Consider the following 24,659-nt stretch of genomic DNA (forward strand, 5'->3'; position numbering starts at 1 on the left):
CCGTTTCGAGTCGAATTTGAATGGCTTACGGACACTTGGAGGACACCACAGGAGCAGTATGGAGGCAGTTTCAGTTTTTTCTGTTGTTGTTTTATGCCTGAAGAAGGCGTCCTTTTCACTTTAATTGGATTTGGCTGCAGCACTGTTCTCCCCTGAGACTCCAAAAGTGTTTTGATGACTCCAAAACTTCACCCATTCCTCCATTGGCATAGTGGTGAATAATGAGCGAATATTCAGTTTTCAGTGAACTATCCCTTTACTGTTGGTTTTCATTTCACTTCTATTTCATCTAAATCAGAAACTAACTTTCAAGCGAAATTACACATTGCCTCCTTTCCATTACTTGATGACTTTCATTAATCTCTAAAAATTCAATTGATTGTGTGTAATAGGTCAAGCCCCAAGAGCTGGAAACCATTAAAAGCAGAGCACATCATTATAATCTTTGGAAAACTGTGCTGCCCTCTAGTGGAAACCTTGAGATTCCTTTATTTGTTTTGGGGACCAAAGAAATTACTGTTATAAATTGTGCATTTCTCACTTCTCCTGCCTCCTAACCTGCTATTTTTAGCAGCTGCACACGGAAAATACCTCTTTTCTGCAGCTTTGGAGAAAGACCTCCTCTCACGGCCATCTAATTATAGTGAAGCTCAGAGTGAAGAACCAGGCATCTCATTAGAGAATGTTTCAGTTTAATTTCTTCTGGAACAACCAATATTTTCACAGTATTTACAAAAAGAACATTCACCAATAAATCACTGCATATGTGTTTGAATCAGTTATTTTTCACCATGTGTGGAACATTCTTTCTCTACAGCATCATGGTGACGTAACTGGATTTAAGAACAACAACACAGGACTGAATGCACTTAATTGGTATTTATTAGACTTAGACATGTTTTGTCCTGTAAAAAACACATAAAATAATGATTACATTTGTAATCAACATAATCTATCAAACTAAATGGTGATATAATTCATTGCACTGGTGAATACATTTAAATGATGTATTTAATTGTGGCTATGTGAGCATTCAGAGAGGGAGATATGATAACAACACTAACAAGCAGGCAGCTGCACCAGGGCCACTGACCCCCTGGGCCCCAAAGGCTGCAGATTCAATCCTTCTAATTCCTGCGCTTGATTTGATTAATCATATACTTGTTAGAAATGTGTAGCACTAAAGTAAAATGTCCACTATCATAGGTCGTCCTTCATCCATAGAAAAACTGCAAAGCTGCAGCCAACAATTACTTTCAGTATCAATACATCTATGAGTGAAATACAAATATTTTACTGATACACTGATTGATTGTTTGAAAATTCTGGGTAAAGCTCCTATAAAGTTTTTGCTTTCAAAATGGCCTAAACAATAAATCGATTCAAATCAAAATGGTTGCCACTTGATTTTCTGATACAGTAAATAACCAGGTCTGACACCAACACTCTGCCTCATCATAGCCTCCTCTTCACTCTTTTTTTCTTAAATTGGGAGTTACCATTCTGTTTTATCCTGATGCCGGTATGTGTCCTTTCCCAAGCATTTCTCTCTGCTCCGTCTCGTCCCCTGACTCCAACCCCTGGCCCGTCATCATGTCCCACAAAGCTCCCTTCATCACCCCCATGCTTTCATCTCCCTGCTCTGCGATGTAAGTCTCCATCATGGCACCAGCTACCCCCATGCTTGCTCCACTGGTCTCCAACCTCTCCCCCAGCACCACCATTATCATCATCATCTCCATTTTCTTTTAATCTATAATTTATAGCTTGTGTCTTTACCTGAATTCACTATATTTAAGATGCCCCACTTATCAGTCAAGTGAATAATCACTTGATCCATTTATCTTTTCTCCTATAGAGTACAAGAAGTTGTCTGGGTACCTCAAATCAAATTCAAATCAAATCAAATTTTATTTCTATAGCCCATATTCACAAATCACAGTTTGTCTCATGGGGTTTAACAAGGTGCCACATCCTCTGCCCTTAAGCATCGACAGGAGTGAGGAGAAACTACCAGAAAATACCCTCTTTCTGGGGAAACAATGATACTGCTTTGTTCTGTGGGGATCAACCCCTCGGAGCTTATACTTAAAAGAATAGGAATCAACTTTAAAATATGACTGCCCTTCAAAAATGTGCATTATTTTCAAAGAATTATTTAAAATATCTATATATAATGTTCATGAAAGTGTCAGTGAAATGCATCAAAAAAGACTTTTTCCCTCATCATAAATAAGACTTGGGCATCTTGCTGCTCCAAACTGACTTTAAGAGCTTCGCCCCCCCTCTATACAGAAAAGCAGTTTGAACAGTTGTCGGCACAGCTGCAGGACACAGCTGCAGTGAGATGCCAAAAGCAAGGTCTGAATGTGACGTGTCGACATGTTCAGTCAGCGTGGTGCTGCAGTATAACAAACTGTGAGAACACAGGCGAGGGAGGCTGTGGCTCATCAGTGGCTCATCAGACGTCTGCCTTTATAATGTGTCTCAAGAGGAACAGAGGAATTGTCTGAAGAGTTTGTTACTGGTTTAACATGAGAAATAAAGAAGCCACAGATTATAAATGGAGAGCAGCCGTCTATCTTCTTGGGCTGTTTTGTTGGTTTGATTGTAAGCAAGAAACTTGGTGGAGGGATGTGGTATGGATCAAGAAAGAGGGTGTTACATTTTGGTGAAAATCCAGTGATTTTTTTCTCCCACTTTCTTTAACTTTGCTGGCGTTGTTCAAAAGTTTCGTTGATTTCCGAGGTAATAATCCCAGGATCTTGTTGGAAAAAATCGGACATGTTTAGGGAACTGATATTCATGAATGTGTATAATTTGGTGAATCAATTGACTAGTGAATTTAAATGTGGTTTAATGAGGAGAAATTTGGGTCTCGAAATTCTAGTTTTGGATGTATTTTTAAATACTGAATAGGAAAATGTGTGTTTTGCTTTACTGCTGCATGTCCATTTAATCATCATGTGAGTCCATCTGAGGGTCCCATCCGTCAGGTTGGGGGCCACTGCCCTATTCAATAATGATCTTCTTTGTTTTGATCACAACAACATAATTACTCCTTTCTTTTATCCCAACTTAATAACAAGTTCCACATGTGTGTACAAGTCATTTTCTTAAAGTTTTGTCAGTGGCAGGCCCGACACCATCCAAACCTTCCCACCAACCATCCATGTTGCTCACTGAACAAAACGTTGGGGTCTAACCATTGTGTCTATACTCAACAGGTTTCCCAAACAGTACATAACCTCTCGGTTGGTTCCCTTTATCATGGATCCACACACACAACATCCCCGTCCCTCCAGCTGATGGTCCACAGGCTTCACTGGAGCCATCACACCGACTTCCTCCTCTTGCCAAACACGTTGTTGATGAGTTTGGCCATAGACTTGGAGCCGCTGTAGCGTCGCCGGTCAGCTCTGTACTTCAGGTGCTCCATCACCTGTCGGATGAGCTGTGTGAAGAGGTTGGCGATGTCCTGGTAGCTCTCGGCCGCCGACACCTCCTGGAAGTAACAGTGGTTCTCCTGCGCCAGGCCGCGGCCCTCGTCCTCAAGTACCTGCCTGGCATGGCACAGGTCCTGCTTGTTACCCACCAGACACACAGGAACCTCCATCTCCCTGAAACAGAGTGATAAATGAGTCGATGTAAAAGGAAATGTGAAGCAAGAGATATATATATAATACTGAATTACAACATTTAGGTAGTAAATTCTTTCTCACATAATGGTGGCAAAATATAAATATAAAGCAATAGATCCACATAATGTATATTTACATTATTTTAATACTATTTTTAGTTTTATTCTTTACTTCTTTATATTTATATCCTTGTTTTGCTGATCAACAATAACAATAACAGACCAACACATTTTTCTTCTGTTCTCCTCTCTCAGTTTATCATTGACCATCACTGGCTTTAATAGCCTCCTTTCTGTGCTATCCTCTAATTATAAATGCTCTATACTCTTTCTTCCTCTTAAATACTACTTGTTTACTACCTTCACTTAATGACTGGTTTGCTGCGAGTCCCTCACTCGTCTCCATGAATCCTTTATCAGTTTGTCTGAGCTGGTCAGGATTCCCAGCATTCCTCAAACTCAAAACTGCATGAGGATCCCCATTAAAGGGAAAGTAGAGCACCCATACTATTGTTCTGTTTTCCTATGGTGTTTACAGTGCTCCCGTCTGGGGCGTGAATACTTAGCATTTCTTGTTCATTTGAAGAAGATAAACGGACAATCATCACATATAAACAATTTGAAAATCCTTTGTATAAATTCAAAATGGGAAAAAAACTAATCAAAAAAATAAGACAAACACTTTTCTAGAACTGTTTATGGTTTTTAACCCAAATCTGAACATTTTAAGCCCAATTTGGCACCAAGGTCACTGGCAAATTTTGTGGAACTCCTTGTAAAAACTATAAAGCCTCAGTGAAGGACACACTTCATGTTCGCCTGCAGTGTCGAAGCATCCCCACACTTACTGGAAAGCGCTCTGATCCACAATGTTTCAACTTTCTAAGACCAAGCACCAAAATTGTTTTTATCTATATGGATCTCCAGTTTTTCTTCTATGGTTTGAGTTGCCCCATAGTAAAATACCCTCACTGGGCTGTTACTGACCCCTTGCAGTGGTCGACTCGATCCTCCCGAATCTGCCGCAGGATGTCCTTGGCGTCGATGAAGGAAGTGCGATCATTGATGTTGTAGACCACCACAAAGCCGTCGGCCCAGTCCACCGGCTCCTCCAGAATACACCTGGCCTCCGAGCTCTGCAAAGGACAACACATTCTTTTACTCTGGAATCACACTGACCAGAGGGGGGTTTTCTTATCCAGCCTTCCCTCATCGGTGTAAATCAGGTGGACAAAATATTAGAAAAACGTGTTCAGACTACCACAAACTGCAGCCTCCAAAATGACCACAACACTGAATCAACACATCTCTGCAACTGAACTCTGGGAATAAGAGGGGGGTTTGTTGCAGGACTGTTGTATAAGACTGCATTAGCTTTACATATTTCAAGAAAGAAATGATTCAGCATGTAATGAGTTCTTCGCTGACACATACCACATCATTCCACTAAGTCGCATGGCAATCCCTCAATACGGTTTTTGCATAATCCTGCTAAATAGCAGAGAAAACAAAAAGATTACCTCAGTGGCCGCAGTAATAAAATAATAATAAAGTGATGGACTAATTACACATTATAAACTAACCACTGTAAGATTTACATGGTGATGTGGAGGTCATGCAAACAGAGGAAGAGTGCCCATGGTACCTGGTGAAAGCAAAATCAATGGTGCCAGAAACCAAAAGAGTCAGAGGAAATATGTCTGTGGACACTTCTAGTGACCTTGAGGTGGAATAAACAGGACAAGAGGCTCAAAGACATGTCTGAGCCCTCAAACAGGGATTCCTGCGCTGCACTGTAAAAACCCACTCATCCCTCCATCTTAATTGACTTCATACGTCCTTTATGCGGTCCAGGTCAGAAGGGCAGGACTCTGACTCCTTGTTACAGTGAGTTTCACCGGCAGAGACAATGATCAGCTCTTGTTCTGCTGAGCCTCGGGGTATTTCAATAAAATACTACCTTCCTAGTAAAAAGCCTCTCAGGTCTTTTGTGTTGTCCAAGGAGGAGTGAGCAGGTTACAAGGCTCTTTTCTTCAAAGAAAGGACCACTGGTGCACGTTGCCTCAGGATACTCCCATAAACCCTCTGGATTCACAACTTTAAGTGCTGCTTTAGTCACACACGTGCCAGGCCAACGTAAACACCTGACCACGGTTCAGTCAAGGTCACGTTATTGTGCTGCAGCTTCCCCAGCAAACTGAAAACCAGCCAGTGTTTTATTATGGCTCTGTGAAATCCTGAAATTATTATGTTTCCACTACAGCTGAATGGATTCTGGAAATACCACCTGACTTGGAGTGTATAAACTCCGGGCCCTGGGAGCTCAACGCACCACAATAAAACAAAACACGTGCAAATAGACACACCACATACAAATGGAGAAAAACATTTCACAAAACATGAGCGGCAAATACAAAATGCACTGCAAATACTCACAACAACAATGAATTCTCACAACTTAACTAAATACTCACAAGATAATAATACTCACAACATTAAAATACTCACAACGCAACCAAATACTACACAACTAGATACTCACAACAGCACAACTAAATTATCACAATGCAACAAAACTCACAACAAAACCAAGTACTCACAACATGACTAAATACTCACAACACAAACAAATACTTACAACACCCCTAAATACAACATGACCAAATATTCACAACACAAACAAATCCTCGCGAAACAACCAAGTACTGACACAACAAAAAACAAACACAAATGCAGGAGGAAACCAAGGAACTCAAAACAGGAAAGTTTTTAGATCCACTGTAGTTCTGCTTTTTTAATAAAAAGCTCAATTTACTTATGATGAACTATCTGAATGTTTGGATGGGTTATAGCCTAGATGGGTTGAAGATGTGTTGTACCTGAGAGCAGGGGTCAAAAACCTCCAGGTTCAGCTGCCTGCCATCGATGGACAGCCTTTTATGGTACAGGGAATCTGTGATGGGGAAGGAAACAGTCAAACATATAGTAACAATTATCGTAATAATTATATAACAAACAATTGATTCATGTCACAATTCCACATTAATCAAAATAATCTGTGTGGTTTGTATTTGATGAGTGTATGAAAGAACTTTGAGAAGTGCTGGTATTGGAATTTGTGTGCTTGGATTTTGATAATATTTACAGGAGTTGAGGTTTGAAATGATGCCAAGAAGGAATCCCTGACTCTAAAGGAATAGTTCGACATTTTTGGACATATTCCACAAAATTACAATATATTCGTTGAAGCCCAATAATGCTCAAGTGAAATTTAGATAAACTCTGTTCTCCAGGTCCAACAACACCACTCATCACAGAACCATTTAATCAAATCTGGAAACACTTACTGGTGTCCGAGGCATATTCGCCGATGAAGCGTCTGGTCAGGAAGCGCACAAGGACAGCTGCAGGAAATGATGGAAAAGAAAAACCAGAAAATGAACCATGGCATCATTACACTCTCTTCCCTCACAGGTGGCGGCAGCAACAGACACACCATGGTGCCAACAGTCTCTGGGATTGCAGAGGGGAAACTGTAGCCTTACAGAAAAGTAATGCATAGCTTAGCTGGGACCTCAGCGAGCATATTTGGCAAACTGAAAGGTTGTATTTCCCCCCTCTGCTTCGCCTCCAGACAACTGCACTGAAAAACGACTGCCTCGGCCACTTTTGCTCCCACAGACAATCAGTTTCAATTAAAAGGCTGAAGTTTCACTTGCTAAACTCTGAAGTGCATGTGGTGGAATTATTCTTGGGGAAATTCAAATGTGGATATGGCACATTAACCATGCATGCACGCTGGAAAACAACACTTAAAGACACAGTAGGAATTCTTTTTGAGCCGCCTTCATACTGGATCATCTTGTTTTATACAGAGGAAATTTAGAGATTCTCATTCACGCTTTAATTTCCCCTCCTTTGGATTACCGCAATTCTCTCCTTACCTGCCTGAGCCAACAGAGTCTGCATAAGTCTCAGTTCATTCAAGTCCCCTCACTAAAACAGAGCATGTTTTTCAGATTTAAGCTTCTCTTGTTTGGCTTCCTGTTAATTTGAGAATTGATTTTAAAGATCTTTTGATACATGCCCTGAGCGAAGGTACTACCCACAGTCCCGGCTGGGGACCAAAGGTGACCGGGCCTTTACTGTCAGGGAAACTTTCTGAGAGACACTTTTTCATAGGTGAGCTTTCTCCCTGTTCTGATCTTACTGACGACTTTAATCATTTTATAAAGTTTAAACTGTTCTTGTTTTCACTCTGTTCTCATCTGTATCGGTATCCGTGCTCTAATCCTGTGCGATCTTAAAATTGCTTTTTAATTGATTCTTATTGTTTCCTATTGTTTGCCTTCAATTTGTTATTTTTAACTTATAAAGCACCTTGTAACTATGGAATGATTCTATATACATATACAGTTTATTATCGTTATTATTATAAGTAGTAGTAATAGTAGTAGTCTTACCAGTAGTAGTAGGAGTGGCAGTAGTAGTAGTAGTAGTAGTATTTGTATTTTTATTAGTGTTATTAATAGTATTGTTATTAGTATTATTATGATCAACTGATGTATTTGAAAGCAACAAGCAGAAGAGCAGGGAGCAGAAAAACATGAAGCACACACAGCGTCCAGAGGCCAACACATCACCACAGTAACAGCTCTGCTTCACTGTCAGGATGTGAGAATGGAGACGTCCCATTGTTTTATGAAGCTCTTAGAGCCGGGCAGTCTTAAATCACAGTGACTGAACACTGATATATGCAACAGCACCGCATGCAGCACCCCTCAATGACTTTCACTACAGTGAAGGGACGCTCACATTAACCGTCACAGGTCTTGTAAAATAAGCTGGGGGACACCCGGGAGGTTGTTTGGACAAAAAATACTGTTCAAGGACAGGTGGTTGTGTTTTCATTGTTGGTTTTTCTGTCTGTTTGCAGGACAACGCAAAAAGTACTGAGCTGTTTTCCCTGCAACTTGTCAGTGAAAGGGTTAATCTATGTAATTACAACATAAACAAAACCACAGGCAGTTTATTTTAGATCTCCTACAGCAGACTGGTGTGTTGCATATACGGATGCATCGAATTTTCCCTTCTCCAACAATGAAATGAGCTGTGTCAGATGAGTTTGAATATAACAGAGGCAGAGATTCTCTGGAGGCACAAATGAGCTCATTATTTCAATTAAACCTCAATGAATGGAGCCAATAAACTATAGTTTCCTCATGGTTATGCAAAAACAAAACCAAAGCTCAGTGAAAAGAAGAGGTGGAGTTTGTTACTACAGGAAAAATGTAACCCTCAACCGTTAGTGATGTCCAGGCAAGAAAAGGAGTGGATGCTCTTAAAAGGGTGGTAATAAGTCATACTTTTTCTTTGTCAAAATTAACTTTTGTCTTTAGGTGAGAACTAGAATTTGTCGTTAGAAATAAAATGTCATGTTTCACGTCTCTCTAAAACCAAGTTAATCTAAAGATCTGTCCTTTTAGAATGGTAGGAGAAGATATAGTAAGTTCTGGTGTTTTCCAGTGTATGACCAATATCAACATGGTTCAGACTGGGAAGTTACATTTATTTATTTATGTATTAACTTATTATGACTTTTTGTACTTCAATTTCTTTTTTTAGATATTGCACTTTCAGCTCAATGCAAAGCACTGTTTTATTAGATATTTTTCAATGCATGTCTATATCTTGTTTTTTTGGTCTTTCTTTAATTTCTTCAAACCAAATTGCCTTTGGGATTGTAGTGTATTGAAGTAAAAATCTCTGGAGATCTTGCAAAGTGGGAGTCACTTCGAAGAATTCAACTTCACTGAAGTGCCTCAACTAATCAATCTGAATTGATTAGTTGATTAATTGTTTATCTGATTGACCGAAATATAATCTGTAATAGTTTCACTCATTTATCAGGCAAAACTTTGGACTCTCAGAAGTGATTGTCATTTATTGTTGTACATTTCAAGGACCACAAAATGAATCAGTTAATCAAAAATAATATTCACCATATCAGTCGATAGTGAAAATAGTCAAGTTGTCCTCAGTAAATTAAGCGAATGTCAGGTAGAGTTTAAATAATTAGTTGAATGATTGATTAGCTGATAAACAGACAAATGTTCTCTAACATTCTCTAATCAGAGCTTCTCCAATGTGCAATTTGCTATTTTATTAAAATGAAATATTTTTGCATTCTGAACTGGTTGATTAATTGATTAAACAAAAAAAAATCCTTCAAATTGGTCAATAATTATTGACAAATCTTAATTAGTTTCATGATTGAAATGTAACCTTATCATTTCTATCAAAGAAGAGTATGCTGTACATTTAAGATGATAACCAAATTTGAGGAAAACAAAACATTCCTCTTTTAAGACATTATCTTAAACTTAATTGACCCCAAATTTAGTAGATCCTGTTAATTTACTGCAGGCTTACTAATTTTGTTAACTTTCTTTAAATCAAACAAATAAGTAAAAGCCAAAAATATGTTTTATTGTACTGTATAAAACACTTTCCAAGACAAGAATAACATTTGGAAAACACAACTGACTGCACGGCAAAGAAAGTAAACTGCATCACATGTACAATCTGGGGATCCTCAGGTATTTATTTTCTGTAGCTGTTTGGAATAAGAACCACTTGCAGCCGCTCACCTGATTTCCCAGCCCCCTGGCGTCCCAGCAGGGCCAGCTTGATGTCGTTCATGCCTGTGCTCTGTCAGGTCCTCAGCTGGCTCTCTGGCTCTGTGTTGTGTCTGGTATCTGGGTTAGCACACTAAACGCTCCCTACAGTCCAGGCTGGATGGGAGTGCAGGACGGCCCCCCTCTCCTCCTCTTCAAAGGGCTGTTTCACATTTTAAAGCCAGAGGAAGGAGGGAGGAGGAAGAGGAGGAGGAGTAGGAGGAGGAGGAGGAGGAGGAGGAGGGAGAAACAAGCACTCTGACTGTGTGCCAAGCGCTCTCTCTCTCTCTTACTCTGTCTCACACCTCTCTTGTCTCTGTTTTCTCTCCCACGTCTGCACTGAACATACTGAATATAACCCTTCCTATTTTTTACCCCTTAATCCATCTTTTTTTCCTCCTTTATTCGCTCTCTCGTGCCTCTTTATCACTCTTTTCTGCTTTCTTCCACCCGAGGTTACTCAGAGGTCATGAGTGACTGAACCTATTGTGCTGTTCAAGCTTTAACACAGTAACTATGGACATTTACAGAGTAAAACTATGGAGGCCCATTACTTACACGAAAAGAGAACAATAAACTGATAAACTTTTGGAATGGCAAATATGAAAAAAAAATATGGTGAGTCAAAATTATCTGAGATAATTTGTCTAAATCATGTGAGACTAATTCAAATTAATTCTATTTTTTTAAGTATTTATCTGATATTTACGACCCACAAATTACATATGTTTGTTTAAAAGAAATTTTGAAATCATGTATTAGGTTAGAGAATAATTATGACGGAGAAATGGCCATGTTGAAGAAAATAAATGAGATTTCAAGAACAAATCGCTCACATGTGTCTTTCTCTGAGGTTTCTACGTTTTTTTTCCCTGTTAATACGTTTTGGGGTTTTTTGGTAGTTTTTTCTTACTGTTAATAAGGGTTAAGAACAGAGCATGTCGCACCTTGTTAAGCCATATGAAACAAATTGTGATTTGCTGTACAATCTAAATTTGATTTATTGATTTTTTTGTCTTTGCCTTAATACTGAAAGCGTCTACAATGACTCGTGGCTGGTATAAACTTTATAAACAGTCAGTCCCACCTGTTGCCTAAACCTAAACTCCAGTCCAAACTTCCATAAAATGTGTTTTTCATCCAGGTGAAATAAAACTAACTGGATCGTTCTTTCCTCGGGTGGTGGAGGGCTTGTTGACCTCTCTGTAATTAGATCTAGTAACTTCCTGCTGATCTCAGTGATGATAATGTTCTTGCTTCAAGGAAAGTCAATTTAATCGAAATTGGCCAATGTGTTTTCATGAAGCCAAGGCAGTGATACGATGGGGAAAAAATGTTGATGACTTCAATTACGTACTCTATCAAGCGCACGGTCACAATTCACCCGGCTGAAGCGATATAGTGAAGTCAAGGCACAGTGTAAAAGCAATAGCATGAGAAGGCCAGCAATAAAAAAAAAACACTGATTAGAGCATCAGTCATACTCCAGACATCATACTGAGTCGACTCAGACAAGCAATCCATCTCCTTCAGCTTCAGCCACCACACAAAATGTGGCACATACAGCCAATAAATCATCGTGCAGTAGCTTCAATTTCACAGACACTAACGTCAGCCAATAAAATAACAAATATTCTTTAAATTACAACCAGGTTTTTGTCCCTCTCGTGTTCTCGTCCTGAGCATTTGGGCCCATTTCCAAACTGGATTCACTTGATCTTGTATCTGTTTGCGTGCAAAGTCAACGACCTTCCTGCAAACGAAAGTCTTCCATTGTACCTCCACCCTGAGCAATGGCTGTCATGGTTTGGCTGCACGTGTCCTGATGGTAATCACAAAACTATTTTAGAGTATTCACATAGTTTCTTTATAATTATAATGGTTGGATTAAAAAAAAACTAAAGATTTTATTTGATTCAATTACCATGTCCTAAAGAAAATGAATGTAAACAAGGCTTTAGGAGTTTGGACACACATTTAAAACATGTTAGTCAATGCATCAGAAACATATCAGTCAATTTAGGAGAGACAAATGTTTCCATCTCCTTTTATGGAGTGTTTTTCTTTTGTTAACTTTAGGATAAAAAGATTTGGACCTTTACATACTAAAACATAAGCAGCAACGATGAAATGAAAACAACCTGACCACAACGTGTGCGTCCAAATCCATTTACAATGCACGACATGGCAGGGCTTTTGTAATGTTTACCAAATTATACTCTTTCCATTCAGAGATGTTTAGATATCCTATAGCCTGCAAATCAGTTTGCATGAGGTAAAAATAATTGGTACCAGATAACCTCATGCTTTTGGAGTTCAGCTGAGGACTGAAATCTCCAACACGCCACAGAAACGCTGTGACTCGCTCATCAGAACAAAGGGGAATGTTGAAAAAACACAGATTAATATTGAGCATTGGTTAAAATGTGCTTGTCCCAATCAGAACTAATCCCAGACAGTTAAAGCAAGAATTTTAATCAGCCTTGAAATACTTGATGACCTCAGCTGCAAGCGCTTCGGATCAGAAAAACAATACCCTCCATCAATGCGAGAATGTTAATATAAATTGTATTTCCTCTCTTCGTCAAAACCTTGAAAAGGACAGATCAGTCCTGCTGCAAACAGGAAGAACCGAATTCCTGTGTTTTACTTCCAAGGTGAGCACACGGTGGAAGAGGCAGCCATCCATAGCAGCTTTTAATCAGGCACAGAAACCGTTTCCCCTGAGCTGATCAACACGTGGCTGTGGAGTGGCTTTCACATGGGACGACGTCATGTGCCCACCAAGAAACACATTATTCTCACCAGCTGCACACAGACACACACACACACACACACACACACACACACACACACAGACAAGGAACTTCAACAAATCAACATCAAAGGGCACCACAGCACATCATCAGCATCATTACATAACGTCTGTGCAGCAGGAATCTGTCTGGAAGGTTTCTGTTTATTCTGTGAAGCGAGATTATCTGCCATGTATGACATGGGAAAAGTTATGTTGGAGACATTTCTATATGGCTGCAAGCCAGGAAGGAGATGCCATTTCAAAACTAAATGGTTACTCTTACTCAAAGTCATTGGAATTAGATTTGTAGCCTTGTTTTTCTCCAGTGACATACAGTAACATAGCTTAGTTTAATTTAGTTTTGTTTACTTTAGTTGAGACTTAAAATGTTTGGATGTTTTGTGAAGACTTTTTTTGACTTTTTATTTATTAACTCTGTATTTGCTTGTGTTTGGACCTTATTTTGTTTATTCAGATTTTTTTATCTGTCTTTGTTTGCACTTTGAGTTCTTTGTTTCTTATAAATGCAAGTTTGTTTTGTTTATTTTGAAACCCCTGTCCTTGTGTGTCTCTCTTGTTTTACCTCCTGTCTTTGTCCTTTCGCCCGCCAGTGTGACAGACTCCACCTGTTCCACATGTGTTTCACATGTGTTCAGTTATCCCAGCAGCCTCCCCTGTGTATTTAGTCTGGCTGTGTCTGAAATCACTCACTAATCACTATATAGTCCTCTATACACTTATAGTTTCCCATAATGCATCATGAAAAATAGTGTACAACTGATGGTCACTGACATCTACCATCATGCATTGCACTCGGGTCGGAGAGATGAGAGGAGCGAGGGCAGCAGGGACAGTCTGATCATCATTAACAGATTGGTAACTGTTTCTTCCACTTCATACAAACATTTTGAAAATGTGACTGCTCTGAACTGACCTGAGGTACCAGGCACAGGCCGGATCTATAAAGTGACACCCTATGTTTTTATTCTTATTTGGCCCCAGGGCTCCTTCCTCTTCTTCTTCTTCTTCTTCTGCTCATATTCTCTCATATACAGATTAATTCCCAAATTTGGGCATCAGAGGAGATGTTTCTAAATATTTCCATTGCTGAAAATTATGAAACGAAATGACCGTGACTGTTTTGCTGTATGCAGCTTATTCTTTTTCTCTTTAAAAGCATCCAAGTCTCTGTCTTTGGATCAAGAATGTTTTTTAATTTGATTTGAAAAATGAAGCGTAAACATTATTTTCTTTCAGGGTTATATCCCAGAGCTTTTACACAGAGATACAATCAGAAATATGGTTAAATGTGTCTTTACAGAGCCAACTTCTTATACTTAGATCAAGTTTTATCATTAAGTTTTAATGTGGTACATCTTATCTGCAGGAGTTTGTAATAAACTACCAGCTGTGCTCTCAACACTGTCCAAAGAATACAGCATGCACTTATTCTGCTCCCAGACACGATAATTCAAGAAAATAACGGTTTAATGCAACAACTTATCAGACTCTGAGCGGGGAAATGTGTCTTAATGGCCCTAAATAACACTGTGGGCAGGCACTGTGGAGTAAGTGTACATCTAAAAGAACTGCTCCACAATAACGACACTCTTATCAGATGGATGGAACACATCAGTCGTCTCATCGCAGCTGGTGCCTGCTCTTTAGTTTGGTCTGAGCATTAGATGTGTGGGTCTTCACTTAAAGCAGACGCTGACGTTCTCAAAGCAGCTGAGCAAACCTTTTCCCGCTGCTCATGTGCGTTAGTGATTCACCCAGCTTCAGACAGAGTAAGATGAGCTACATGGGAGCTTTTGATGTTCTTAAATGAAACATCATTACAAACGGGATGGGGGGGGGGGATAATGGAGAAGGAAAAGAAAAAGAAAGAGCAGACATGTGACTGAGGTTTACTGGCCTGAATGAAGTGGGTTTAAAAGACACAAGCGCGGCATAAACCTCCCTTTGATAACGTCTCATGGTCAATTTCCCCTATTTTCTCTCAACATTAGCCACAGGGCTGCTGCTGCTGCCGCTGGCCCTTAAAAGCTCCCCCTCTAATCTTTCTTCAGTAGTCTTCATTCAATAGCTGAAAATGTTGAGATCCTAGTGGACATACACATAAATCAAAGACACTATAGAGTGTTTATGGTGAAACCAGAGTGGCTTTTTTCAGTTTTTGCAGCAGATTTTGTCCATTTGGCCTCCTTCGCAGAGTAAGAGCACTCATGCTGTAGGTGTCCTAATGGATTATATTACACAGAAAAGCACTTTGAACAAAGTGGATGAAAGTATGAACTGTTCGTGTCTGACAAATTACACCGAGCTGAATCTTGGAAGAACAGAATGTCCTGGAACACTTAAAAAAATATATCTATATATCATTGTTAAAGGTTCAGTGTGTAGAATGTAGTGACATCTAGTGGTGAATTTGAATTTTGCAGCTGAATACCCGTCACCTCACCCTCCCCTTCCAACCCTCCCCTTTAGTTTGTCTAGTTCGGACGACTTTTGAAAAACAAGGCCACTTGTGATGCATATATAAGTATTTCAATATAAAGGGCCCATTCTAGGGTAGAGAAGTTTGCCAGTATCAACAACGTCTCTGTTTTTCTTGTATTGAGACACTTTACTTGAGTAGAAGCAGCAACAGAAAACTATATAAATAATCACTTGCAAAAAGTGATTAGTGTAAAGGTTTTGACTAAAATATAGTGTTGGCAACTAAATATACTTTGATCATCAAAGGCAAAAGTACAAATTCAGTGGCAGGAGGTCCGTTAAGAGAGTGCCATACGCTCAAAAAATAATTATGCTGTAAACTGTGACAGTATGTTTTTCAATTACATATTAACTGTCTGTGTAACTTTATTGCATCAGTTCAATGTAAAAGTTGTCAAATTGATATAATAGAGTTAAAGTGTATAATGGAAAATGGAAATATTCAAGTGCACGCCAAATTTAAACAGATAAATCAAGTATGTGTGTTAATCCTGGTCACAACCCAACAAACAGTTGATCATTTTACAGAACAGCATTTTATTGAAGTGTTTAAACAACATTGTTCTGGTGTATCATGTGAGTCATGTTTGTGAGACACTTGGCAGACTTGTGTCTTCCTGCAGGGACATTACTGTCCAGACTGGATGATATAAGCTGAGCAGCAGCAGCAGCCTCTGAAGTGGAGCCAGTGAGGAAGTGAATTGTGGTCCAGTTGGTGTCAACATGCTTTAAGGGAGAATTTCACTGTCACATTGAATTTTAGAACATATATAATCATTTTCAACATTTCTTGTTATTATTCATTACTGAAATCCAGACACGTTAAATGGTGTATGATAGTTTTCTTTTTTTATTTGGGTTATACTTCTCTTACAAACACACATTTTAAAAGATTCATATTATATTAATTGCTTGGTATACTTGTTCCATTTTATGTGCATTATGTATGCCCTACCTTTGATTTCTTATTGAATAGTCGTATTAAAAACAATGTTTCTTTGTTTAGTTTGGTAGCAGCTATATTAATCTCCTCTTTGATCATGTGTTTCAATTTAGAGATATTATAACATCTATTAGAGAACATCTTGAAATAGTTTAACATTTCTCTCTATAGAGTTTTAACAAGAACAGAGCATTTTGTGTTCGTCATCCAATCAGAGACCCAGAGGCTGTCTTCTGTAAAGGTAGACCAGGGGAGCATGTGGGACCATAGAATCCTAAACCATTGGGGACATCAGGCAGGTTGGTGAAAAGGCAGCGGGGACATCAAGAGTGGAAGACTGTATACACTATATGAAATATGTTTTGCCTGGGAACCAGCTACAGAGAAATACATTTCAAGCAGCTTGTTCTCTTTTCAGAGCTCAGACTCCAGGCGATGGATATCAAACCTGAACTGTGAGTAAGCACGTTTGCAGTCCACACACGCAGCCATAACAACATCTGTTTGTCATTTCAAGTGACACACGAGTTAAAACAGGGGAAAGTTGAGACAAAAGCAATCAAACGATCAGTAGAAGAAAAATGTTAAAAAAGATTCAAATCTGAAAAGATTGTTGGAGGCCAAACAAAAAAAATAAAAGTCCCTAATAGAGATCAGAGAAACCACAGTGGGTCCATGTGGGCCATGTTGGAGGCAGCTGAGGCAGTGACGACGTGTGATGTCACAACAACACAGATTAGTCAACACAGTCACGTCGCTTTCCGACATGACCTACGTAAAATCTGGAGAATTGGCTTTCCACAGTTTGCTTTTCACACATTCACAACACATCAGGAGGTTCTCTGCACAGACGTGTTCACAACAGCAACAAATCCTCTGCATTATTCAGGCGAGAGGTGGAGCAGGCAGAGGCAGGAAGTGGCGTATTAACTCCACTGACACCATTGTCAGCTCTTATCACCACAAACTCTCTTGACATCTTTTTCGATGTCTTCAGGCAATAGTTTTTTTCACTTTTGCGACTGTCTCGTGTTAGAAGCATCTTCAACCCCCCCACTCACTCGTGGTGAATCCAGCGGGGGATCCCCTGCTGTGCTCACAGATCGACTTATCCTGGATTTCTATGGACTTCAGGCGGTCAGGTGGAGGAGGAACTGCGGAGTGCATGTCTGACAGCAGCTCAAGTTACAGAAGCCCTGATGGCTTTTTAAAGCAGTTTCTGCAGTGCACCCAATCCACGGAGAGTGGGCATTCCTCCATGGACTGAGTGCTTTGATACTTTCACAGTATTCATGTAGCACCTGCTTTGTCATCAAAACAGAAACTTACTTTCTACAAAATGGGACCTTTAATGCACTTGGTAAAGTTATACCCTGTGCTGTCCTGGCCAGTAGACATATCTAAAATGTAAACTTAATGGAAATGAGGATAAAAGTTTAATTATGAAGGAGGGATGTTAATTTTCTCACGGTATCACTCAGGTGGTTGACTTCAAGCAGCGAGTTAATTCCAAAGAAAACCTGTCAGTTTTACCTACGGATTGTCCACACTGAGACAGACCTCCAACCGACTTCTTATTTATCAAAGCTCCTTTGTTCTTCAGTCAATCTGAATAATCTCCGACAGTGTTGATCAGTTGTTCAGAAATGGGAAATGCAGAAGTTGTTGTGGATGTGGAAAAAAACACAAAGATGACCCCTGGTGGCTGTTGTGTGTAATAATGGCAAAACAGTGGAGACGCATATTTACTTTAAACTGCTTTTAAAAATGTGTAAGTCAAAGTCATCAGAAACTCTTAATTAGTAGTATCCTCCCTATCAGTTTCACCTTGATGTTAGAAAACAATACAAACTTCCACCCAGCATGAATTGAAGTATTTCTCTCCACATCATTTCAACTTGTTTCTGCTATAACTGTGACAAATAGCTGACAAAACGTGAAAAGAAGCCAAACACTTTGCCACTTCAAGTTAAGGTGTCATGCTCCAAAGTTGGGGGCAACGTACACGTCTGTATATTGTGGCAGAACCTCTACCCCTAAACAAGCAGTTGTCTGTTTGGAAATTGTGTTAATTATAAAACATATAAGAACCTTGGTTCAATGGTTATAAGACCAGGTATTATACCTGTATAACCGACCACCTACATAGTGTTGTCTGAGGCCCTCGTTTAATTTTCACAGAGTTAAAGAACAATGTCAGTTACATCACAAAAAGTAACATGAGACGAGATGTCTAGTCATCACCCTAATCACCTATCATTATCTACACAGTTTATCATTTGACGGTCGCTGGGGGAGCTGGAGCAAATCCCAGCTGACATTTGGGGGAGGTGGACGGGTTGCCACCATATCGCAGGGCTACAAAGACAAACAACAATTCGCACACACATACAGACAATTTAGAATATTCAGTTAATCTAATCCCAATCTACATGTCTTTGGACTGTAGGATCAAACTGGGATTTGAACCTGTGAGGTAGTTGTGCTCACCACCGCATCGCTCTGCTGCCTTTAAACTAATGTGAATAATTTGCCAAAAATTTCTCATACCTGCAAATCTGTGGAAATATCTGACACACATGTTATTGGTTCCCCATAAAAATGCATTTCTCCATGTAAAAATAAAAGTACAAAAAGCTTTAACACAACAATGTTAAGTTAAAGATAATATTTTTTCCCACTAAACGTGTGTCTCCTCTTCCTGTAGTTTTCCTTCCTCTTCCTGCTCAGCCAGCGGAGACGAGCGGCGTCCACTGTGTCCTGGCTGGCCGTCGGGAACGTCCTGTCAGGAAAAATCTCCCTCAGTTTGCTAAAGAAGAACACCTCCAGGTTTCGCCCGGCCTGAGCCACCTCTGAGTCTGGCTGCACATCACAGAGAGAGAGAGAGAAGTTAAATTAAATTTGAATGGCTTTGTGTCAGTAATGACTGGAGGTAAGATATATTATCGGTTTGTCCAATCCATCCACATGTCCATACATAGAAACACCTCAAAGTCATTTCTTCAGACACATTCACTTGGACTCAAAGATGAACTGATCACATTTTTACTGAGAAAGGGTCAAAGGTCACGGTCACGGTGAGCTCATATATTTTGTGAACATGATATATTAGAAGCACCCGGAGGGAATTCTGGCAAATCTGGCAAAACAAAATGTCCACTTGGACCCAATGATGAACTGATTGGGATTTGGTGGTCTATACGGTTAAGGTCAGTATGACTTCATAAAAAATACATATATGGCCATAACTCGAGAATTCATGAGCTCATTATGAAAATAAAATGGTGACAATATAGTGTGCATCAACAAAACACAAAAAAACTGCTGTATTTAGTCTGCATACTGTCTGCTTGGCAGGTACTTTATTTTCTAATCTGAAAACCCTTCCCAATCAAGCTATGGACCTGGGACTGGGTTATGTTAGAATCAAAATGGAGCTAGTGATGTCTTGACTTGAGATTTACTCTCTACCAGCAGATAGACACATCCTGATTGGTTGTGCCTATAAATAGACAAATCAAAGTGGAAAATACCACAATTATTGACCTGATAGTATCCGGGCCCCATTTGATGCTACATGTGGAATTTATTCCCTCAAGCTATATTGAAGAAATAATTTGGTTACAGGATCAAATTAGATTAAACCGGCAAATCCACTCAGATTCCAACATCCTTATGACACACTTACGTAATTGAAAGTAGCACAGTTCTTGAACATCAGCAGGACGTCATCGACGAACTGCTCAGCGCTGAAGTAGTGCACAGTTTTGCTCTCGTCCAGTTTCCTGCGGATCACCGACAGGTCGATGGGCCTCTTGATGATCTGGTAGTAGTTTCGAGCCTGGAGGGCAGTCACAGATCACATTATTGTACGAGAGGCTGTTGTGTGTTTTCTCTATTCTTTAGGCAGATTGTTATGATCATTACATGATGATGTCACTTTGTGTGAGTTTTACATTAAGTCAGCATAGCAAGTGTCTATTTTGTCCCTGGTAAGTGGTTTTTAACAATCTGGAGTCTGTCCGGACAAATGTATGGACACTGAACATGTTTCACTTATTGTAACAAAACAGTATTTGTAAATCATGTAAAGACTGAGCAGGGAAAACCAACTGAAAGTGTTGATGTTACACAGTATCTCATTCATCATTGAAAACCATAAAACCTCTTCAATGAAAACCTCATAAAAATCACTAGAATTAGTTGGTATAAAATTACTTCATATGTAATAAGTTGTATTATAGTTTAATCAGCTACATTTCCTGTTGTATTACATAAATATTTAAACCATATATTTTTACAATTTTGAACTGTTGCAGAGGGCGCTGTTGCTTAGTAAAAGTTACATAGTGTTGCTTTAAAAGACTGCTTTGTTCCTTTTGATTTATAGTATTTGATAAAAGCCTTTATAATGATATGAATTTACAACAGATTATTTTTTACTCAAGGTTAGGTTGTATGTGGTGAAGGAGTCGTACTAATATACATTTAAAATTGTATGCGTACACACTGGATTCTTGCTTTATTTGTGATATATGCTTGTGTATTCTGATAATGCAGGATGGGTCTAATATTTGTCATGACATTAAATTGTAAACTGACATCACCACATTGTGATGTCATTAAGTACAGGCTATTATCTAGTTATTATGACTTGTACTGGTACAGTTCATTGGTACAGGATTATTATTCAGTTGGCACCTTGCACAGATTGTTAAGCCCTATGAGGCAAACAGTGATTTGTGAATATGGGCAATACAAATACAATTTGATTGATTAATTGATTGATTGCTATGAGGGTAATATCCTGCATTAGATCTTTTTAAATAAATCTGTCGGACTGACCAGATGACTGACGGGTTCATGAAACGGAGCGCTGAGCAGGTGACTGTACAACAGCAGGGTCAACTTCTCACACCTCTGCAGAGGGAAACACAAACATACACACACACACTCAAACTGATTTGAAACAGAGAAGCATATGAGTGATGCACAATCACAATATACTACAATGTAATTTTGTTGTTATACAAACCCTATGTAACTTCATTCTCTTCTGTGATTCTTCTCTTTAATTTTGTGAAACAGTTATTATCAGTAAAATGACAATTTGGTTTCCCTCCTTATCTTGGTTGGTTATTCATGAGAAATAGAAAGGAAACTGAACTTAATGCCCACATTGGTTATATAAAGGTTTATCAAAATAAAGAAGTATGAGAAAAAATACAAAATTCATCCAAACATCAGCATATAAACCAAACCAGTGCATCACAGCTCACCCTCTGGTCCTGGTCGGACAATGTGTACGGGGGTTTGATTCCCTCACAGTTGTGGATGTTCTCACAGTCGTAGCCCTCCACAGGCTCCTGGTCGGACCTGCACAACGTGCACACCCAGTCACCTCTGTAGGACACACAGGACTGTGTTAGTTCACAGTTTAGAAAATATATTTTCTCATTCATTCCAAGGATTGCCACATCTATGAGATATACTTATGTATTTTGTTTGCTGAAGGATACAGTGGCATTATTTTGTCTTTTATTTGTATTATTACATAATAGTAAAAAAGAATATACATAAAAAAGATCACGTTTTTGCATCTGTATCAAGTGTTCCTTCATTACACTGAACACAGGGTGTACAGCTTATAAATGCATATACAGTCTGCAGATATGTGTACATGCACAGTATTTACAGTGGGAGGATGATGAGAGGAGGTATGTGACAGGCCGAGTGGTAAACTTTAGGGCAGCGGTCGCAGCAGAGCAGATCTCCTCCATTCAGACAGACGGCACAGAAGTCTTCACTCTCCACCTCCTCAGTCCCATCTCCAGGTTCAGGCTGATGGATGGAGGAGTGTGCCTCCTCCTGTGAGCAGCAAACATCAGCTCTCTGCTCTTCATTCTCCTCCATTTCAACCACATCCACCTCACATGTAGTTTCAGACACATCCTCAAGCTGCAGGGATGCGGTCTGATCGGTGTCTGGTTCTGGATCCAGTACGATCGTAATGGTCTGCTCCAGATCTGGATCCAAATAAAACGTTTCAGAGTTCGATTTTCCATCCGGGTCCCATTCATCAGATCCACAATCAAACAGGATATACGACTGATCCGGGTTTGATTCACAGTCAAAGCCTGCGTCCTGCTCTGGATCTTCACCGGGAAAACTGTCAGGAGAGTACGGTTCAGTCCAGGAAATTGATGTTGTTTCTGGTTGACTGAGATCAGATAATGCTGCCGGTTCAGACTCAGGTGAATCCTCTCTGATCTCTAAAATGTGTGGCTCGTTTTGACTGAATCCATTCTGTGAGCAGAGATTAGGACACAGACGTAAAGTAAAAAGTTAAAATAATCATAAAAGACAACTCCTGTTTGTCTTTGTCTCAAATGAAAATGTTTAAATCTTCATGTCTCTACCTGTTGAGGATGATTTATAGTGACGTCATTGTGAAGCTCAGTTTGTGTTTGGCAGGGAAGTCGATCCAGAGACACCTCAGGCTGCAAAGACGATAAGGAGACGGACTGGAAGTTCAGGCGCTCCAGGCTCACTACAGGTATGCAGGAATTACCCAGAATCCTCTGGGCCTCTGTATGAACCCTGTGGAAATAAATGAAGACTTGACTGACATTTTTCAAGCAGATCAATCGACACAAAGAATGTCTAGCTTTCTAATCGCACAAACAAAATATTGTCTTGTCAATTATCTCAAATCATAATCAGTTTTACTATTTTGGAAATACACCTATTAGCCTTTGGACAGAGTCAGGCTGGATATTTCCATGTGTTTTCTGTCTTTCAGTCAAACTAACTAACAAGATGCAGAGATATGTGAGAGGTATCACTCTTCTCATTTAACTATCAAAGGAAAGCAAATAAGCTTATTTCCCAAAATGTCCAACTTTTCCTTTCAATACAAATGTGTTGTGAAGCGACAATCTGCATGTTGTGATTTCATTTACCTTATTCTCTTCAGTACAGCTGCGACACTGGTAACAGGTTGTCTTTGTTGTTTTTCAGATGATGGCGAAGCTGCTCCAGCTTCTCCGTTGTAAAACTGACTTGACTCCTTTTTCATCTCAGAGAATCCACTCCTGCAGAGCTATCAAATAATGAGATTGATCATTCTCAATCAATAATAATCAAATTAAATATCAACAACTGTTCTCCCACTTTCTCCGCACTGTAACACTTGGACACTTGGTTCCTCAGCCGAAGATTCTGGATTTAGACAATATTCTCAGATGGCATGGCCTCCAGTGAGAGCTGGGCTCTACACTCTCCTACCTGTGGAAACAAGGTGGCACGCCTTTGGGGAAGGTTGCCATGGCATCTGTGCACCAGGTCTGTCATCTCCAGGAGATCAGGCCCCTTGGGGTTAACTAAGAAAAGAGAAAACACAGAAGAAGCTGCTGGTTTGAAAACTCCAGTGTGCCCCATGTTTGACAGCAAAATACAGGAATCAAAACAAACAGAAAAGCACAAAAAAGCAGGAGGTGAAGCAGAGCAATTTGATTTTCTGAATAATTTATGTGCACATTTGACCAAGGAAAATATTACAGGGAAATTTGAAGGATAATAACATGTACAAAAAATAGACATAGCACATGATGAGTAGAAACAGAACGTTAAAAATGCAGGAATTAAGTACAATGGTAAGTGTGTCTTACCTGAGAAAGAACAAGATTTGTGCTTCAGGAAGCAGGTGAGTGTGTCCTCCGGTGGATGTGAGCTGAAGATGAGAGGGATGCAACTGTTACATGTGTCCAGTATCAAGGGTGACACGGACGATTTGATTGGTGGAAAGCAGATTCAACCTCGGCCAGCTGTGACATTGCAGTACTGCTCATAGACAGTCACAAGTGCATCATGAATTGTTTCTTCAGAAATGGTTTGACGTCAGTAGTCCTATTGTGGGATAGCTTTACTTTTACTTTACATGACATTGTTAGAGGCACCATTTTTTATAATATTACCATCTGAAAATGAACTAGTAACTTTAGCTCTTGGAAAATAGAATGATGTAAAAACTATAAAATATAAAGCACTTCAAAATGGAAATTCCTAAGTAAAGTACTTTCAAATTGAGTACAGTACTTG

At 39.5% G+C, this 24,659-nt stretch overlaps 2 protein-coding genes across 2 annotated transcripts; both read right to left on the minus strand.

Moving 5' to 3' along the window:
• Nucleotides 1–672: 672 nt before the first annotated feature.
• On the minus strand, nucleotides 673–10,471 carry rerglb (RERG/RAS-like b). Its single transcript, XM_035156509.2, has 5 exons — nucleotides 10,291–10,471; nucleotides 6,988–7,044; nucleotides 6,520–6,593; nucleotides 4,628–4,776; nucleotides 673–3,620 (listed from the first exon to the last, which is right to left on the minus strand). Exons 1-5 carry the CDS (start codon nucleotides 10,340–10,342, stop codon nucleotides 3,335–3,337), a joined length of 618 nt encoding a protein of 205 aa, XP_035012400.1. The 5' UTR covers nucleotides 10,343–10,471; the 3' UTR covers nucleotides 673–3,334.
• Nucleotides 10,472–19,067: 8,596 nt separating this feature from the next.
• On the minus strand, nucleotides 19,068–23,887 carry LOC118109414 (E3 ubiquitin-protein ligase TRIM33). Its single transcript, XM_035156520.2, has 7 exons — nucleotides 23,847–23,887; nucleotides 22,979–23,159; nucleotides 22,255–22,865; nucleotides 21,839–21,962; nucleotides 21,405–21,479; nucleotides 20,248–20,400; nucleotides 19,068–19,421 (listed from the first exon to the last, which is right to left on the minus strand). Exons 1-7 carry the CDS (start codon nucleotides 23,885–23,887, stop codon nucleotides 19,218–19,220), a joined length of 1,389 nt encoding a protein of 462 aa, XP_035012411.1. The 3' UTR covers nucleotides 19,068–19,217.
• Between the last annotated feature and the right edge of the window lie 772 nt (nucleotides 23,888–24,659).

Source organism: Hippoglossus stenolepis, chromosome 5, assembly GCF_022539355.2.
Source record: "Hippoglossus stenolepis isolate QCI-W04-F060 chromosome 5, HSTE1.2, whole genome shotgun sequence".
Classification (NCBI taxonomy): Eukaryota; Metazoa; Chordata; class Actinopteri; order Pleuronectiformes; family Pleuronectidae; genus Hippoglossus; species Hippoglossus stenolepis.

Bases quoted from the DNA above. Each gene is read 5' to 3' on its own strand.
- rerglb (XM_035156509.2), bottom strand. From the start codon at position 10,342: ATGAACGACATCAAGCTGGCCCTGCTGGGACGCCAGGGGGCTGGGAAA. The intron at 7,045-10,290 runs GTGAGCGGCTGC...CATTTCCTGCAG, and splicing joins CCAGGGGGCTGGGAAATCAG to CTGTCCTTGTGCGCTTCCTG. The intron at 6,594-6,987 runs GTAAGTGTTTCC...TCCCCATCACAG, and splicing joins CGAATATGCCTCGGACACCA to ATTCCCTGTACCATAAAAGG.
- LOC118109414 (XM_035156520.2), bottom strand. From the start codon at position 23,887: ATGGCAACCTTCCCCAAAGGCGTGCCACCTTGTTTCCACAG. The intron at 21,963-22,254 runs GTAAATACTGTG...TGTGTCCTACAG, and splicing joins CCTCTCATCATCCTCCCACT to AGGTGACTGGGTGTGCACGT. The intron at 20,401-21,404 runs GTCAGTCCGACA...ACTGCCCTCCAG, and splicing joins ATGAACCCGTCAGTCATCTG to GCTCGAAACTACTACCAGAT.